At 41.1% G+C, this 14,766-nt stretch overlaps 2 protein-coding genes across 5 annotated transcripts in view; one reads left to right on the forward strand and one right to left on the reverse strand.

The window, feature by feature from the left end:
• Positions 1-709: 709 nt before the first annotated feature.
• The window catches only part of fshb (follicle stimulating hormone subunit beta), a 69,309-nt gene continuing 55,252 nt past the window's right edge, over positions 710-14,766 (reverse strand). For 2 of the 4 annotated variants that reach the window (XM_058781451.1, XM_058781450.1), the window contains exons 3-4: positions 2,446-2,619; positions 710-1,080 (exon numbers count right to left, since the gene is read on the reverse strand). In XM_058781451.1, the coding sequence (XP_058637434.1) occupies positions 862-1,080; positions 2,446-2,619 (393 nt within the window). In that variant the 3' untranslated portion in view covers positions 710-861. Of the gene's footprint in view, positions 1,081-2,445; positions 3,864-10,030; positions 10,144-14,766 lie in introns of those variants that run through there. The other 2 variants (XM_058781449.1, XM_058781448.1) reach the window with 2 other exon arrangements.
• On the forward strand, positions 3,952-10,037 carry kcna4 (potassium voltage-gated channel, shaker-related subfamily, member 4). The gene is made up of 2 exons (XM_058781447.1): positions 3,952-6,693; positions 7,334-10,037. Exon 2 carries the CDS (start codon positions 7,806-7,808, stop codon positions 9,819-9,821), a length of 2,016 nt encoding a protein of 671 aa, XP_058637430.1. The 5' UTR covers positions 3,952-6,693; positions 7,334-7,805; the 3' UTR covers positions 9,822-10,037.

Genomic DNA, 14,766 nt, shown 5'->3' on the forward strand with positions numbered 1-14,766 from the left:
TTTGCAGTGTGCCAACATAAAATTACACACACATATATGTACACAGATGATTTGTTTCTCATTAACCTTGTAAAGATTTAACTCCTAAGCAACTGTAAGTCATGCATGTTCTCGTTTAGATGACACCTTAAAGAGCATCTGTTATGATATAGTGTCTTTTGTTTTTATGATCTGCTCCTTTTATTACCATACAGGGGTATTAAAGGCTTTTTGTGATGTGCCCTAACCCATTTCTACCCATTTATATGTAAGACATTACCCCTTTTTCTGAAAACTCTTTGATATTCATGTTGATTCAAAACTAATTTGATTATGTAAATGTAGTATGGTTTCAGTGAGTTTGCTCAGCGTATCAGAGAGAGCATCCTCACAGAGACAAATTTTTACAGTTGGTCTCAGAAGGACAATTATAAGCTCTGGTAAAAACGCACCAATTTCACAAGCAAAATTAACGTGTCTCTGCGTGTAAGCGCTTGGGAACAGATGGTTTATCACAGGAAATGAGTTCTGTTTACGCTATGTGAGAGCTGTTTTAATGGTGCTGTTTGTGCCTGACTGAGATTATTGACAGCAGAGCCCACAGAAGATTCCAGAAACACAACAGGATGAAACAGCAACAGCACCACAGATGACCTGTCAGGAGCTTTGAGCCAAAGCGTCTTTTATACTGATTTAAAAAGAAATCATATTTGCCTTTAATTGGGTCTTGCAGTATGTTATATTTATTGATGCTTGCAAATAATATGAAAATGTTTCATATTTGTTTTATTCCATTATGCAAATTACATGGAATACCATGAAATATTCAGAATTGTACAAAAGGCTTTCAAATGGTTGCAGAGCAGGGTTTGGTTTCCTTGTCTAATGTGTATCGCAGCTGAGTGTCTGCTGGCTGAGGACTCCGCAGTCTGTGATGTCCGAGTTACACTTGCTGCATTCACAGCTGAGGGCCACTGGGTAAGTGAAAACGGAGTCAGCCCTGGAAGGGCAGCCTTTAAACTCATAGGTCTCGTAGGTCCATTCTCTGAAGTTACAGGTGTTCTGGTAGGACAGCATCAGTGGGCTACGGTAAACACTTTCCTGCCAAAAAAAGAAAACGTATTTTAGTTCCCATTTACCTAGTGCAAGAGCAAGAATGAATGTCATATTAATAAATAAAAAAGCTATGAGAGAGTCATCAGTAGTAAACATTTGGAGTGGATCAATAAAAGTTCATTAAAGTTGTCCCAAGAACACATTTTGGTTTCAGGTTTTAGGACAACTTTGATGAAAGGTTTTGATCCACTTCAAATGTTGACTACTGTATATTACTTATTATATATATTAGATAATTTAATGTTGTTCAAAAAAGTCTCTTATGCTTACTAAGGCTACATTTATTTGATCAAAAATACAGTAAAAACAGTAATATTGTGAAATATTACAATTTGAAAGAACCATTTGCTATTTTACTATATGTGACCCTGGACGACAAAACCAGTCTTAAGTGTCAATTTTTTGAAATTGAAATTTATACATCATCTGAAAGCTGATTAAATAAGCTTTCCATTGATGTTTGGTTTGTTAGGATCTGACAATATTTGGCCGAGATACAACTATTTGAAAATCTGGAATCTGAGGGTGCAAAAGAATCAAAATATTGAGAAAATCACCTTTAAAGTTGTCCAAATGAAGTTCTTAGCAATGCATATTACTAATCAAAAATGAAGTTTTGATACTTTTACGGTAAGAAATTTACAAAATATCTTCATGGAACATGATCTTTACTTAATAGCCTAATGATTTTTGGCATAAAAGAAAATCGATAATTTTGACCCATACAATGTATTTTTGGCTATTGCTACAAATATACCCCAGCGACTTAAGACTGGTTTTGTGGTCCAGGGTCAAATATTTTAAAGTGTAATTTATTCTTGCAACGGCAGAGCTTAACTTTCAGCATCATTACTCAGTCTTCAATGTCACATGATCCTTCAGAAATCATTCTAATCGGCTGATTTGGTGCACAAGAAACATTTAAATGTTGAAAACATTTGCGCCATTTAATGTTTTTGTGGAAGCCGTGACACTACTATTCAAAAGTTTGGGGTAAGAATGTGTGGAAAATGAACACAATCAAAATGAAAATCCAGGGCACTGTATAACTTTAAAATAGATAATGGTCAAGGCAATAATGACTAGGATGCATTCAGTTCATCAGAAACTACATTTATGTTACAAATACGTCTATTTTAAATATGCTGTTGTTTTGAATTTTTTGTTCATCAAAGAATCCTGGGGGAAAAAAGTACGATTTCCACAAAAAGCACATTAGACTGATTTTTCATGTGACACCAAAGACTGGAGTAATAGCTGCTGAAATTTCATATATATAAATTCACATATATGTCAAATGTGCACAAATCCATTTAAAAGAAAGGTTAGAAGAATATTACTTCATCCTACCTGTGTTTTGCAAAGCCCGGCACAAGCAGTGGTGTCAATTGTGAAGCAGCTGCCACATTCCTCACTTTCCACGGTTATGGAAATATTGGTGAGCCGACAGCTGGACCTGCATTCTGATCCTGCCCTCATTAGTGCTGGCAACAGCATCGCCATAACAACGAAGCGCATCCTCATCTGGGAATCAATGCGAAAGTGTGCAGCTAATCAAATACAGGTACGGCAGTGGGTAAAGTATTAGCATTGCATTTTGTATCCATCTTGGGCTTTATTGCATAATTAATTCATTTTTGTAAAGGAAATCATATTAAAAGGACAATCTAACCACAGACCACACTAAACCAGCTCACACAGCCTGGATATAAACAAAAAGTTGGCTAAAATATTATTAGTTGAGCAACCAAGATTAATAAATTTAGATTTGGTTTGGGAAAAGCAAGTATCAAACACATTGCAATTGAAGTCAAACTACTGATATAAAGTTCATGCTGATATAAATATAATTGCTAAAGTTCATGTCAGTCCTACCTGCTGGAGTTTTGCTGAGACAATATCCTTTCACCTCAGTTCACATGGACACTTATACCCTCCTGTCAGACGTGATGCCCACATCTAGTTGAGAGCAGCCGTGTCTTATCATACTACTGCATTTGCTTTTGTGGAGGTGGCACAAATCCCCAAAAGCCCTGTGGCCATGGCATTCAGTCTGGAAGAGGCTTAGACAGAACAGGATCCATGTAAAGGCCACCACTGATGTTCTGCTTTTCAAGGTCAGTGTTCTGCAGCACAATTCCTGGATTGAAAATCACTGTTACAACAGCTTGTCGTCTCTAAGAGATCCACACTTGGCTGCTTCAACAATTTATTTCTGGAGGATATTTTTAAGAATATTTCACAAAAATCAATCAGTTTTTGTCTCCACAGCATCTGTTCAGTTTTTACCTGGCTAACTTTTGAAACAGTCTCTCATAACAGATGGAGGTGGAGGTTTTTTTTTTTCTTTTTCTTTTTTTTTTTTGTAACCACTAGATCTATGTATTGATATTTGAAAATTATATTGGGATTGAGAAGCTCATGGGCTTTGAAAAGTGTAATGTACGGTGGCCGAGAGAGCTCAACGCACTGCAACTTCATAAAACACATGCAAATAGAAAAAGCACCAGCAAATCAACAAAACATCTTCATCAGTTTGACAGCAGGTGCTGCAAATGCTCACAACACAAACAAATAACGAAACACACTGCAAATGCTCACAACACAACCAAATAAAGAAAGGCGCTGCGAATAGAAAAAAACACCTGCAAATTAAGAAAACAACTTCATCAATTTGACAACACACGCGATGCAAATGCTCACAACACAAACAAATAAAGAAACGCACTACAAATGTTCACTACACAACCAAATAAAGAATTTTATTTGCAGCGCGTTTCTTTGTTTGGTTGTGTTGTGAGCATATGCAGCGTGTGTTGTCAAATTGATGAAGTTGTTTTCTTAATTTGCAGGTGTTTTTTCTATTTGAAAAGATATACAGTATCTAGCAGTGTACATAAAAACTTATTTCAAACATAAAAATCGTACTGACCCCAAACTTCTAAACATTTTAAATATGGTATATAGTCTTCAAAACTGTCCTCTGTAAAATAACTATTCTAGCATTCATTCCATTTAACAGCAGGCCTAGCCATTATTGCCTTGACCATTATCTGTTTTAAAGTTATACAGTGACCTGGATTTTCATTTTGATTGTGTTCATTTTCTTTAACAGATCTCAGTCTGGCTCTACAGCTTTTCATCTCCAGCTCAACCTTGACAAAACGAAGCTATTTTTTCTTTCAGCCGCCCCCAGTCTCTTTCCATCGCTTTTGAAGGTTGTACAGTCATTGACTCCTGATGTGTACAAATCTTGGAAATTGTCCAAGATGACCCACTGACCTTCATTTATCACGCTGCGACAAGTGCCCTATTCGAATAAGGCTTTTTAATGTAGAGAAAATCTGCCTTTTCACTCCCATCAGTGCATCCAAAATGCTTCTGTCTGACTCTATATATCCAGTAATTCTCACATTTACCCAGGTCTCAATGTACTTCTCACTGCTGCCACAGTCATATTCAGGACCCCATTCCTGGCCTACAATGCATTCAGCACCATTATTCTAATAACTATAAGCCATTATCCAATCGCACACCCACAACCTTCACACTACAGTCAGAATCTTTACCCTCTACACATATAAAGCAGCCATCCTGTGTGCTTGCCCCCCGACTGAGCCTGGTTTCTCACAAGGTTTTTTTCTCCATTCTGTCACCGATGGAGTTTTGGTTCCTTGCCACTGTCACCTCCAGCTTGCTTAGTCGGGGACACTTAATTTCCAGCGATATCGTCGTCTTGATTGCACAGATATTTAAACTGAACTAAGTTTGCCGATGACATCATTGAATTCAATAATGAAATGCCTTTAACTGAAAATTGAGTGTTTAAGCTTGTCATTTTACATAATTGACCCTATTTTCCTATTTTGATATTGGAAAGTTGCTTTGAAACAATCTGTATTGTTAAAAGCAGTATATAAATAAAGGTGACTTGACTTGACTTGCTTGCCCACAATGACTAAATGTTGTCTTGTGAAATACTGCCCCCTTTTATTCTGTATAGTGCCAGCTGCAGATTCTACACAGAATAGACAAGCATAGAAAAAACATAAGCTAAATCCAAAACAAGCTATTAAGGTGGGGTGTTTGAATAATAAAACAGCAAGAAGTCCATTTGTCAAGATAGTAAAGGTTAGTCAATGAAAACGGTTTTAACAAGAGCAAACACAATGTCTGCTGCATAACTAACGAGTTGGATCAAACAGCACAATCATTCTGATAGCACACACACATTTCCCCCTCTACAACAGAGTAAGACATGAGTTTTGTTGAGCGTTTCTCTGTCTTGCGAAATGCAATGTTTCTTTTCCAGGTGATAAATATAAAGCATTCACAGTGCTGCTGATGAAACTGGTTTTCTAAAGCTCTCTGTTGTAAAATAGAGTGCCAGGAGAAACAGGCAGGTGGCGTAGTGGGAGTAATCATTTGCATTTTGCTTTCATACAAGCATCATATGAGTTAAAGCATTGACAATCTCAGAAAACCAATTTTCAGTTTAAAATTAGTTTAAATGGCCTTGATTGTCTTTTTTTATTTTACAGTGCCACTATAGTCTGTATGAGTGAGGGCTAATGCCAAGAAACTCACATATGATCTTATTATAGACCAAATTAAATAATTTGCCCTATATTATCATTGTTCTAAAGGCAAACTAAACTGATACAAAATATTATTTGTAAAAACTTATTCCAATAAGATGACAGCTTCTTTCATAATATAATAAATGTTTAAGTTGGGTTCTATTTTACAACAAAATAAATTGAAATCTGTGATGAATCTTGTGTTTCCTTGTGTTTAGAAAGAACAGTAATTATTTCAAATTCTGATAAATGTGTTTTGAAAACTAGCCTACTGTGTTAAATATTTAACTACATCAACATTTAAGCTTTAAATGTTGTAAAGTCTTTCTTTTTCTCCTCAAGTTTTCAGCGGATCCTAGCACCCACTTTTCTTCTCTTCGAGGTCCCCGGGCCCCAGTTTCGAACCCTCATACGCTAAGCTAAAGGAGGTGAATCTTTTATTTATGCTCTTTGTATAAACGCTTGCTTGTTTAATGGAGCATGGAAGAGTGAAGTGCAGGGCTCTCAGGACACAATCACATTCATCTTTTTTATGTTGTGTTTACATTCTTAACTTTTTCCAAACGATGACTAGGCTATACACAAACAGGCCGTGACAGAAAGTGTATGTGGCTTTTTGACAGAGCCACACACAGGCTGCTTAGTGTGTGCAGCTCGTGCTCTGCAGCAGTCCCTCGGGTAGGCAGTTGCGATGAACTGGATGTCAACAGATGCATAAGGGGCTGTCGAAGTTTGAGAACTGCAGCACACCAGCGCGTGCCTGCCACGACCACGGGGGGGCGATCGGGGTCTTTCCGCGCTGCGCAAACGTGCCTCTCGCGGCGGAGCGCAGCTCCCCAATAACACGAGCACAATGGTCAACGGGCGAGACTGAGCGGCAGACAGATGCGCGCTGCGCATACTTACCTAAGGCTATTTCACATGGCATCCTGAAACTTTGATACATCTCGATTCTGACGCCGCTCATGTGATTTATGGAGCCACGCAGCATGCTCTCGGTACCAGCACCTGCTTTTTGGTGAGTGCGAGACCAGGCTTAATGCAGCGGTGCATGTTTTTTTGGGGAGGGGGAGATGGGCAGGTGATGAGAGATCCTGTTGAATAAAGACCCGACGGCGAGCCGCGGCCAAAACTGTCATCCCTCGAATGCGATCACACCTGAGTGTTGAGGTGTCATGTTCTGCGTTTGGCTACGTCGAGGAATATCTGAGCGAGAGGGAAATTTGGACAAACCTGGGATTTACATCCTCAGCCGTCTCTACCTTGTTATATTGAGGGTGGAAGCGGAGAAGACATCCTCATATCATTTCCTACGTAAGTGGCTCGAATAATGGAAGGTGAAGTGCATGAGAGGGCTGATAAATTGCGTGCGACGACTGTTTATAATTAATTGTCAAGGGATTTTGGATCAGTAATATCACGCGCTGTTTCCTGTTTCCTTGCTTGGCCTGTTACAATAAGGATGTGCCACAGTAGTATTTGTTATTAATATTATTATCAATATGCACCGCAGGAATAGTGACTTATGCCTTTGTTATTGATTACTTTTTTCAAATGTTCTGCTCATGTTGGTGTACATAGGCTATCCATCACAGTCTGCTTGGGCTACATTACGATGAGCAGTTGCATTCTACAACACGTTTTTCTTTTCTTTGCAGCTGTTGCTGGTGTCAAGCGGATTCAGTGATTCATTCATAGCCACTGAAGGGGCAGAGGACGGAACAAACCTACACCCCACCCCTCCCTCGCAGCGAAGATGGGAACCAGTGATTTCATAGGCGAATAAAGTCTCTACCGAGCACCTCAGATTACGGAGCTCTTCTCCTGCATTCAGTTTCCGTTTGGATAACGAAGGCGCGCACCGCGCACATGGATTCTAGAATTGTTGGACACCTTTTTCTCATAATGATGATGATTATGATGATGTCACCAGAAGCGCGTCGCTTCGCCACAGTTGTAAAGTCCAATTACAATAAGTAAAAGTGCACTGAAAGAGCTTAAAGCACTTCCGAAGGCAGCGGACCTACAGTGCCAGTCAAGTGCATTTATGAACTTGCCAAGGCCGTCTTTTGCTCAGCCTGGTTCTTCAGCCCGTTTTCCATCATTCTGAACGCTTCGTAGTTCGAGAAGATGGAGTTTGCTATGGTGGGCGCGGACAGCGGGGGCTGCAACACCCACCTGCCCTATGGATATGCCCAGGCTCGCGCCAGGGAGAGAGAGCGCGAGCGGGAGAGGCAGTCGCGCGCAGCGGTAGCGGCGGTAGCCGAAGCCGGAACGGTCGGAGAGGGAGGTGGGTCCAGCGGCAATCCCCACAACCATCCGCATCAGAGTCGCACCGCCTCTTCAACGAATACCAACAACAGTAGCGCCGGGACCGCCTCGCGCCCCTCCTCCTCCTCCTCCTCCTCCTCCTCCCAACAGCCGCAACAGCAACAGCAGCAGCAGCAGCAACACCACGAGCCGCCACAGCAACTTCTCCGAGAGCGAAAAAAGCAACGAGGCGTCGCGCGCTGGAGACGGAACCGCGCGGCACTCGGCGGGGATCTACGCCACTCAGAGTTGGCGCTCCTAGGATCCGAGGAGGACATCATGATCGAGGAGGACGAGGCGGAGGGCGAGGAGGAAGAGGAGGACAGGGGAAGCAAGAGGTTGAGTTTTGTCTATAACATGGATGATGAAGAGGAGACGGTTTCGTTAACGGACAGGCGTCCTCAGTCAGGCTACGAAAATGTTTACAACGAGTACGGCTGCTGCGAGAGAGTTGTCATCAATGTGTCGGGCTTGAAGTTTGAGACCCAGCTGAAGACTCTCGCGCAGTTCCCAGACACTCTCCTGGGGGACCCTGAGAAGCGAATCAGGTACTTCGACCCTCTGCGAAACGAATACTTCTTTGACAGGAATCGACCGAGCTTCGACGCCATTCTGTACTTCTATCAGTCAGGGGGGCGCTTGAAGAGACCCGCCAACGTGCCGTTTGACATCTTTTCCGAGGAGGTCAAGTTCTATGAACTCGGGGAAGAGGCGATGCTCAAGTTTCGCGAGGATGAGGGCTTCGTGAAGGAGGAGGAGAAGCCGCTGCCCGAGGACGAGTTCAAACGCCAGATCTGGCTGCTCTTCGAGTATCCGGAGAGTTCAAGTCCAGCCAGAGGGATCGCGGTCGTGTCAGTGCTGGTCATCGTCATATCCATTGTCATCTTTTGTTTGGAAACATTGCCAGAATTCAGGGACGACAAAGAATTCCTCAGCCCAGGTAAAAACTCCACGCAGGCGGACAATGGATTTACGCCGTTCAACGACCCCTTTTTCATCGTTGAGACGGTGTGCATCATTTGGTTCTCGTTTGAGATCATCGTGCGCTTCTTCGCGAGCCCCAGTAAACCTGCTTTCTTTAAAAACGCGATGAACTCCATAGACATCGTCTCTATTTTGCCTTACTTCATAACTCTCGGCACAGACCTCGCTCAGCAGCAAGGCAACGGGCAACAGGCGATGAGTTTCGCGATCCTGAGGATAATACGACTCGTCCGCGTGTTCAGGATCTTCAAACTGTCTCGGCACTCGAAAGGTCTCCAGATCCTGGGGCACACTTTGCGCGCGAGCATGCGAGAGCTGGCGCTGCTCATCTTCTTCCTCGTCATCGGCGTCATCCTGTTCTCCAGCGCGGTGTACTTCGCGGAGGCAGACGAGCCCTCGTCTCAGTTCACCAGCATCCCAGACGCGTTCTGGTGGGCTGTAGTGACCATGACCACGGTGGGCTACGGGGACATGAAGCCCATCACGGTCGGGGGCAAAATCGTGGGCTCGTTGTGCGCCATCGCCGGTGTCCTGACCATTGCGCTTCCAGTCCCTGTCATTGTGTCCAACTTCAACTACTTCTACCACCGGGAGACTGATAACGAGGACCAGGCGCCCGTTGTGGAACAGCCCCCGCCGGGCTGCCCGTACTTTCCGGATTTCCTGAGAAAATTCAAAGGGTCCCCGTCGGGGTCGTCTTTGGGTGACAAGGCGGCAGAGTACATGGAGATGGAGGAGGGTGTGACAGAATCTCTGTGCGGGGCCGACACGCAGAGCCCGAGCAGAGGGAACGGTACTGACATAGGCGGAAAAAACAGTTCACATTCACGAACCCTACAGACAGATGTATGATTATGGACGAACGATAACCTCCTCGGGAGGTTTTCGTAAAGATGACTGCACAAACGAATCAGTTAACAGCACACATGCACAACTTGAAGACATATAGCCTACAGTACGCGCGTGCGCAAGCACAACACACATACATACATGCACTCATCAAGTTCTGGACCTGAGCTGAAACATTTTTGCAATGTGGCTACTTTTGTAGTGAAACATACCCTGTAATCACGTGACAGGCAACGCAAAAACCACCAGCTTTACGTGACGTGGAGCGGTGTCTCTATCTGCCCACGACTCCCGGTTCATTAATGAAGGCAACAAAAAGGAACTTGCATAGGCACTTTATGAGTTACATTTGTCAGTAATTGTAGGGAAAAGAGGCGAGTTCTTATCTAATGCTATTATGCAATAACGTTTAAATCGTTTGCACTATCATCAATTATGTTATAGTCTCCCAGTTTAATGCAGAGGAAAGAAACAGGTAACACTGAGGTAGAGAGGGAGGACATTGAAAAACGACTCAGTAATCATACTGACTCAATATGACTTGCATTATTAATTAATTCGAAATACTAGCAAACATACGCTGCAATCTTCTCTGATGAAAACCAATTCAGCTAATAATAATGAATTATTTTAACGTATTTGAACTATTATGATTAATTGGAAAGCAGCATGCTGCGCAACTTAATGCAATGTTATCTTAAATCCCATTATGGCAAACATGTGTCCGCATGGCAGTATTCAGTATGTTCTACACTCTGGTAAAACCCTCTTAGCACACCCTGTGTAGTTCTTTGTGCATTGTCCACAGTGACTGAAGAGTCATTTATAGTCAGTCCCTTTTGTGAGTATTGAAAAACAAATCAGTCATGTAGGTTTTTGTTCATTAGCACAATATTTGAAACAAACACCATAATTCATCCATCACACGTTGCAAGGATTCATTCTTTCTAAGCATCACAGTCACATTATGGCATACCGAGGCCAAAATATCCGATTCGCATTGTCTCACAAAGTAAACACCTTGATCAACAGAGTCAACGACACCATGGCTTGAAGGATCAGTTTGGCCACAGTTTTCAAGTTACTGTCATGGGAGTATATTTCAAGGGAATGCTTCATGCAACTATTTGTCTTCATCCCTTTACCAAATGACAATGCATCCCTTTATAAAAATGCTGGCGGAAATGTACAGCACAGAAGGGAACATGAACTTGGTGGACTTCATGCACAGCGGTTTCTCGTCCTTTTGGAGTGCACGATGACCACTGAGCATGTGCAATGCTTTGCAGAACCCAGGTAAGCAATTTTTGCATTAAGAATTTGCTTAGTCACACAGCAATCATGTTGTCATTATACACGCTCAGTTTTACGCAGCATCCAGGTGTTTACACATCTGCGTGGACCTACTAGTTGTCTATTATGGCTAGGAACAGGTGTTCCACGTGATCTCAGCATGCATGCGATTTCAACTCATGTTTTCTCATTTTATAATAATATGTCAACAATGTCTTGAATTGCTTAGCAACAAGGGGCTTATTGTCGAAGAGACGACTAACTGTGCTGTGTTCCCTTGGAATCCAAAAAGCTTCATTCTCTAATGTCATAATAGCTGTTACCGTTTTTTTATAGACACGATAATTACCATTTAATCTCCAGTAAACCGATATTTTGTCATTAATAAGACATACTCTTAGCACACGCTACAGGGAGATAACTATGGCCTCTCTCGGCCTGCTCATCTCTCACTATTACTTTTCCAACATGTACTTGTGTAAAATATGCACACGCGATATTAGATTATCATAAGTGCCTTCTGGGTCATGTCAATCTAGTGCCTTGTGGGCTTGTTACGAGAAAAATGGTTGTGTAAGTTGATGAAAAAGTAACCGACAACTGGCATTAATCAGCTGTTAATGCTGTCACCTCTATACACACTATGTACAGTGTCCGTTTTCAGTAGTGATCCTCTTACAGCTTGTAGTAGATGCACTACTGATGACGAGTTATATAATGACATTAAATTGCAGGCAAACTGCTCTGCCTTTAAGTAAAAAAAAAAAAAAAAAAAGATTTTAAGCTTATTACTACTGTCTTCATGATTTTATCCATACAGAGGAGATTCAAATCTTTTAACTCTAAACCATATTTAGTTTCTTAATGTATGTTCCTGGTCTTATTATGAACATTTCATTGGTGCTTGTTATTAAGAAAGCCTTTATTATCTTCACCACATTTTATCAGAATCAAAATGTAATAACTTTTCCTATATAGCATTCTTTCCTTTCCTTTCCTTTCCTTTCCTGAACCTGATGTCACTTAGTCTGCACAGACTATCAAATCATTTTAAGCAGTAGTCTAATACTCTAATAATCTATCTATCTATCTATCTATCTATCTGTCTGTCTGTCTGTCTGTCTGTCTGTCTATCTATCTATCTATCTATCTATCTATCTATCTATTTATCTATTTATCTATGTTTGTCTGTCTGTCCGTCCGTCCGTCCGTCCGTCCGTCCGTCCGTCCGTCCGTCCATCCATCCATCCATCCATCCATCCATCCATCCATCCATCCATCCATCCATCCATCCATCCATCTATCTATCTATCTATCTATCTATCTATCTATCTATCTATCATCTATCTGTCCGTCCGTCCATCTGTCTGTCTGTCTATCTATCTATTTTTCTTTTCATAATTATTGTTTATAATAGACTGTAATAGACTGAATTCTTTTTTTTTTTAATATGGTCTATCTGATTTACTTTTTTCACACAAATGCTCTTTAATACATATCTCACGTTTTTGTTTGCAATGCTAAAGGAGTGCATTGACTGTCCAACTGCACTGCAAATAAGAAGTGGTAGTGCATAGTTTTTGTACTAAACCTTTATGTTTACTGTTAGAATCTGAAATGATATTCAGTGTAAATGAGGATATATTGATAGTCCTTAAACATTATGAGATCCTGCTTGCTGAGTCATGCAGTACTTTTGCACATATACGCGCAGGCACTCATATTCATGATAACCCAGGCTATTAAGCACTCGTTTACAGGTTAATGTTGCATAGCCTGTGGAGAGGTGTTACGCTAGCTCTGTGTCTTCATTTTCTGCTGTAGTTCATATTGGATTGCACCAATACTTCACAGCACTAGTTATTTGCTGTGCTGAACATTTTTAAAGCGTTTGGTGCTGGCTGTGAAGTAATGGCTGTTGCCCGTCTTGAGCTCTTTTAAGTTTCTCTGGGCTTAAACGTTGTTGTTAATGATTTATTGCATCCAAAAGATGAATCTGCTTCAGCTTCAGAGGATATTTTCTGAAAACAATCTGTTGTGCTGCAGTCCAGGCATTTGTAAAATGGATACAAAACTAAAAGTTGGCTTCTTTCTCAGACTTTATTATTTGGCATCTTTCTCTCAATCTGTCTTTCCCTTTTCTTTCTCGGTTCCTTCCATTTGCCTCTTCTTCTACAAGGCAGAAGCGTATCCCTCCACTTGTGGCGGCCTCCTTCACTTCTCAGTAAAATAACTTACAGAATCACACGCGTGTCAGAGACTGAAAAACAACGTAATTCCTGTGAGATCAGTGGACTGTACAGTTCACAATGCATGTTATTTGTTTAAAGTGTAGGTCCATATGTGTGCGCTCGCTTGCCTGCGAGAGTGTAATAAATCAATAAAACCCTTCACCCACATCACCTTCATAAATATCAGGCTCAATGCCACAGTAAATGGATATTAAACTAGATTTCCTAATATCAATCACCCATGACTACGAAAGACATTTTGCCATATTGATAGATCAGTGTAACAGCACTCATTCCCATAACACTGACTCTCTGTAAATATCAAGACTGGCATTTGAGCAGTGTGGAGAGCCAGAATAATGTGGCATTAGTCCAGCCGAAAGCAATCAGCATCACTCCACTCAGGGCATTAATTAGCTGCTGTGCGTGATGTGTGTAGTATGACACAGACGTGTAGCTGTACTTGGCTTGATCACCATACCCACACATACATCGGGGCTTAGTGGATGATGGGAAAATAAACAGTACTATAGATTAGAAACTGAGTTGTCATGGCAGATTTTTCGCTCCATAATCCCCTCATCATGTCTCAGTAGAAACAACAGTGTTGCATGTGTTAAAATCAGTTGGGCAGAAAAACACTAGCTAGTTACCCTTATGTAACCTTAAAATGAGCGATTTTATTTCTGCTAAGTGTTGTCCTCTAAACCGCTGTTAGTATCAAGTGCATTGTGTGGCCCCAAGCACAGGTGGTGTGATGCTGCTGACAAATTAGCATTACTCCTTGTTCTGTGTAAAGCAATGTTTAACATCTTCATGACATGTTCATGCTCAGAGGGGTGCAAACTGGATTTTTAGGATCACAGGGCTTGCAGAGAGTTTTGTTTGGATGGTGTCCAGTGGTTTCTTTCAATGAGTCCCTCAGCTAAGAAAAAGTTCAGTAAGAGGGTCAGTGACGTACAGTATAAAATAAGTAAAAACTCTTTATCGTGGGGTGAGAACCAGAAGGGCGTAAGTGAACTTTTTGGTGAAATGGAGATATACGTATATATAAAATGAAAGCTCTTAATGAGCTCTTTCTACTGGCAAAAGTATTGTCATCCAATAGTGTACAAATTTGTATTATAAACAATTGAAATCAGTACACAAAGTCAGATCAATCTATGGTAAAATGTTTGTTTTGGCTCTCCTGTAAAGTTAAATGTCACTTACACCCTTCTGGTTCTCACCCCTCGTTATGTTGGTTTTAAAATATTTCTAAACCATTTTAAAAAAAAAGATTCAGTTTAATGACAAGAATGATGGGATTTTTAGAAATACTTGTGAACAAGGTTTTAAATATATTTCTCAAGGTATGTATATTGCATTGTTATGGGAGTGAATATGTATTCATAAATATCATAATGTTTTTTTTTTTAGTTGCA

This window comes from Onychostoma macrolepis, chromosome 07, assembly GCF_012432095.1.
Source record: "Onychostoma macrolepis isolate SWU-2019 chromosome 07, ASM1243209v1, whole genome shotgun sequence".
Taxonomy (NCBI): Eukaryota; Metazoa; Chordata; class Actinopteri; order Cypriniformes; family Cyprinidae; genus Onychostoma; species Onychostoma macrolepis.

Excerpts from the sequence above, each read along its gene's own strand:
- kcna4 (XM_058781447.1), top strand. The coding sequence starts at position 7,806 with ATGGAGTTTGCTATGGTGGGCGCGGACAGCGGGGGCTGCAACACCCAC.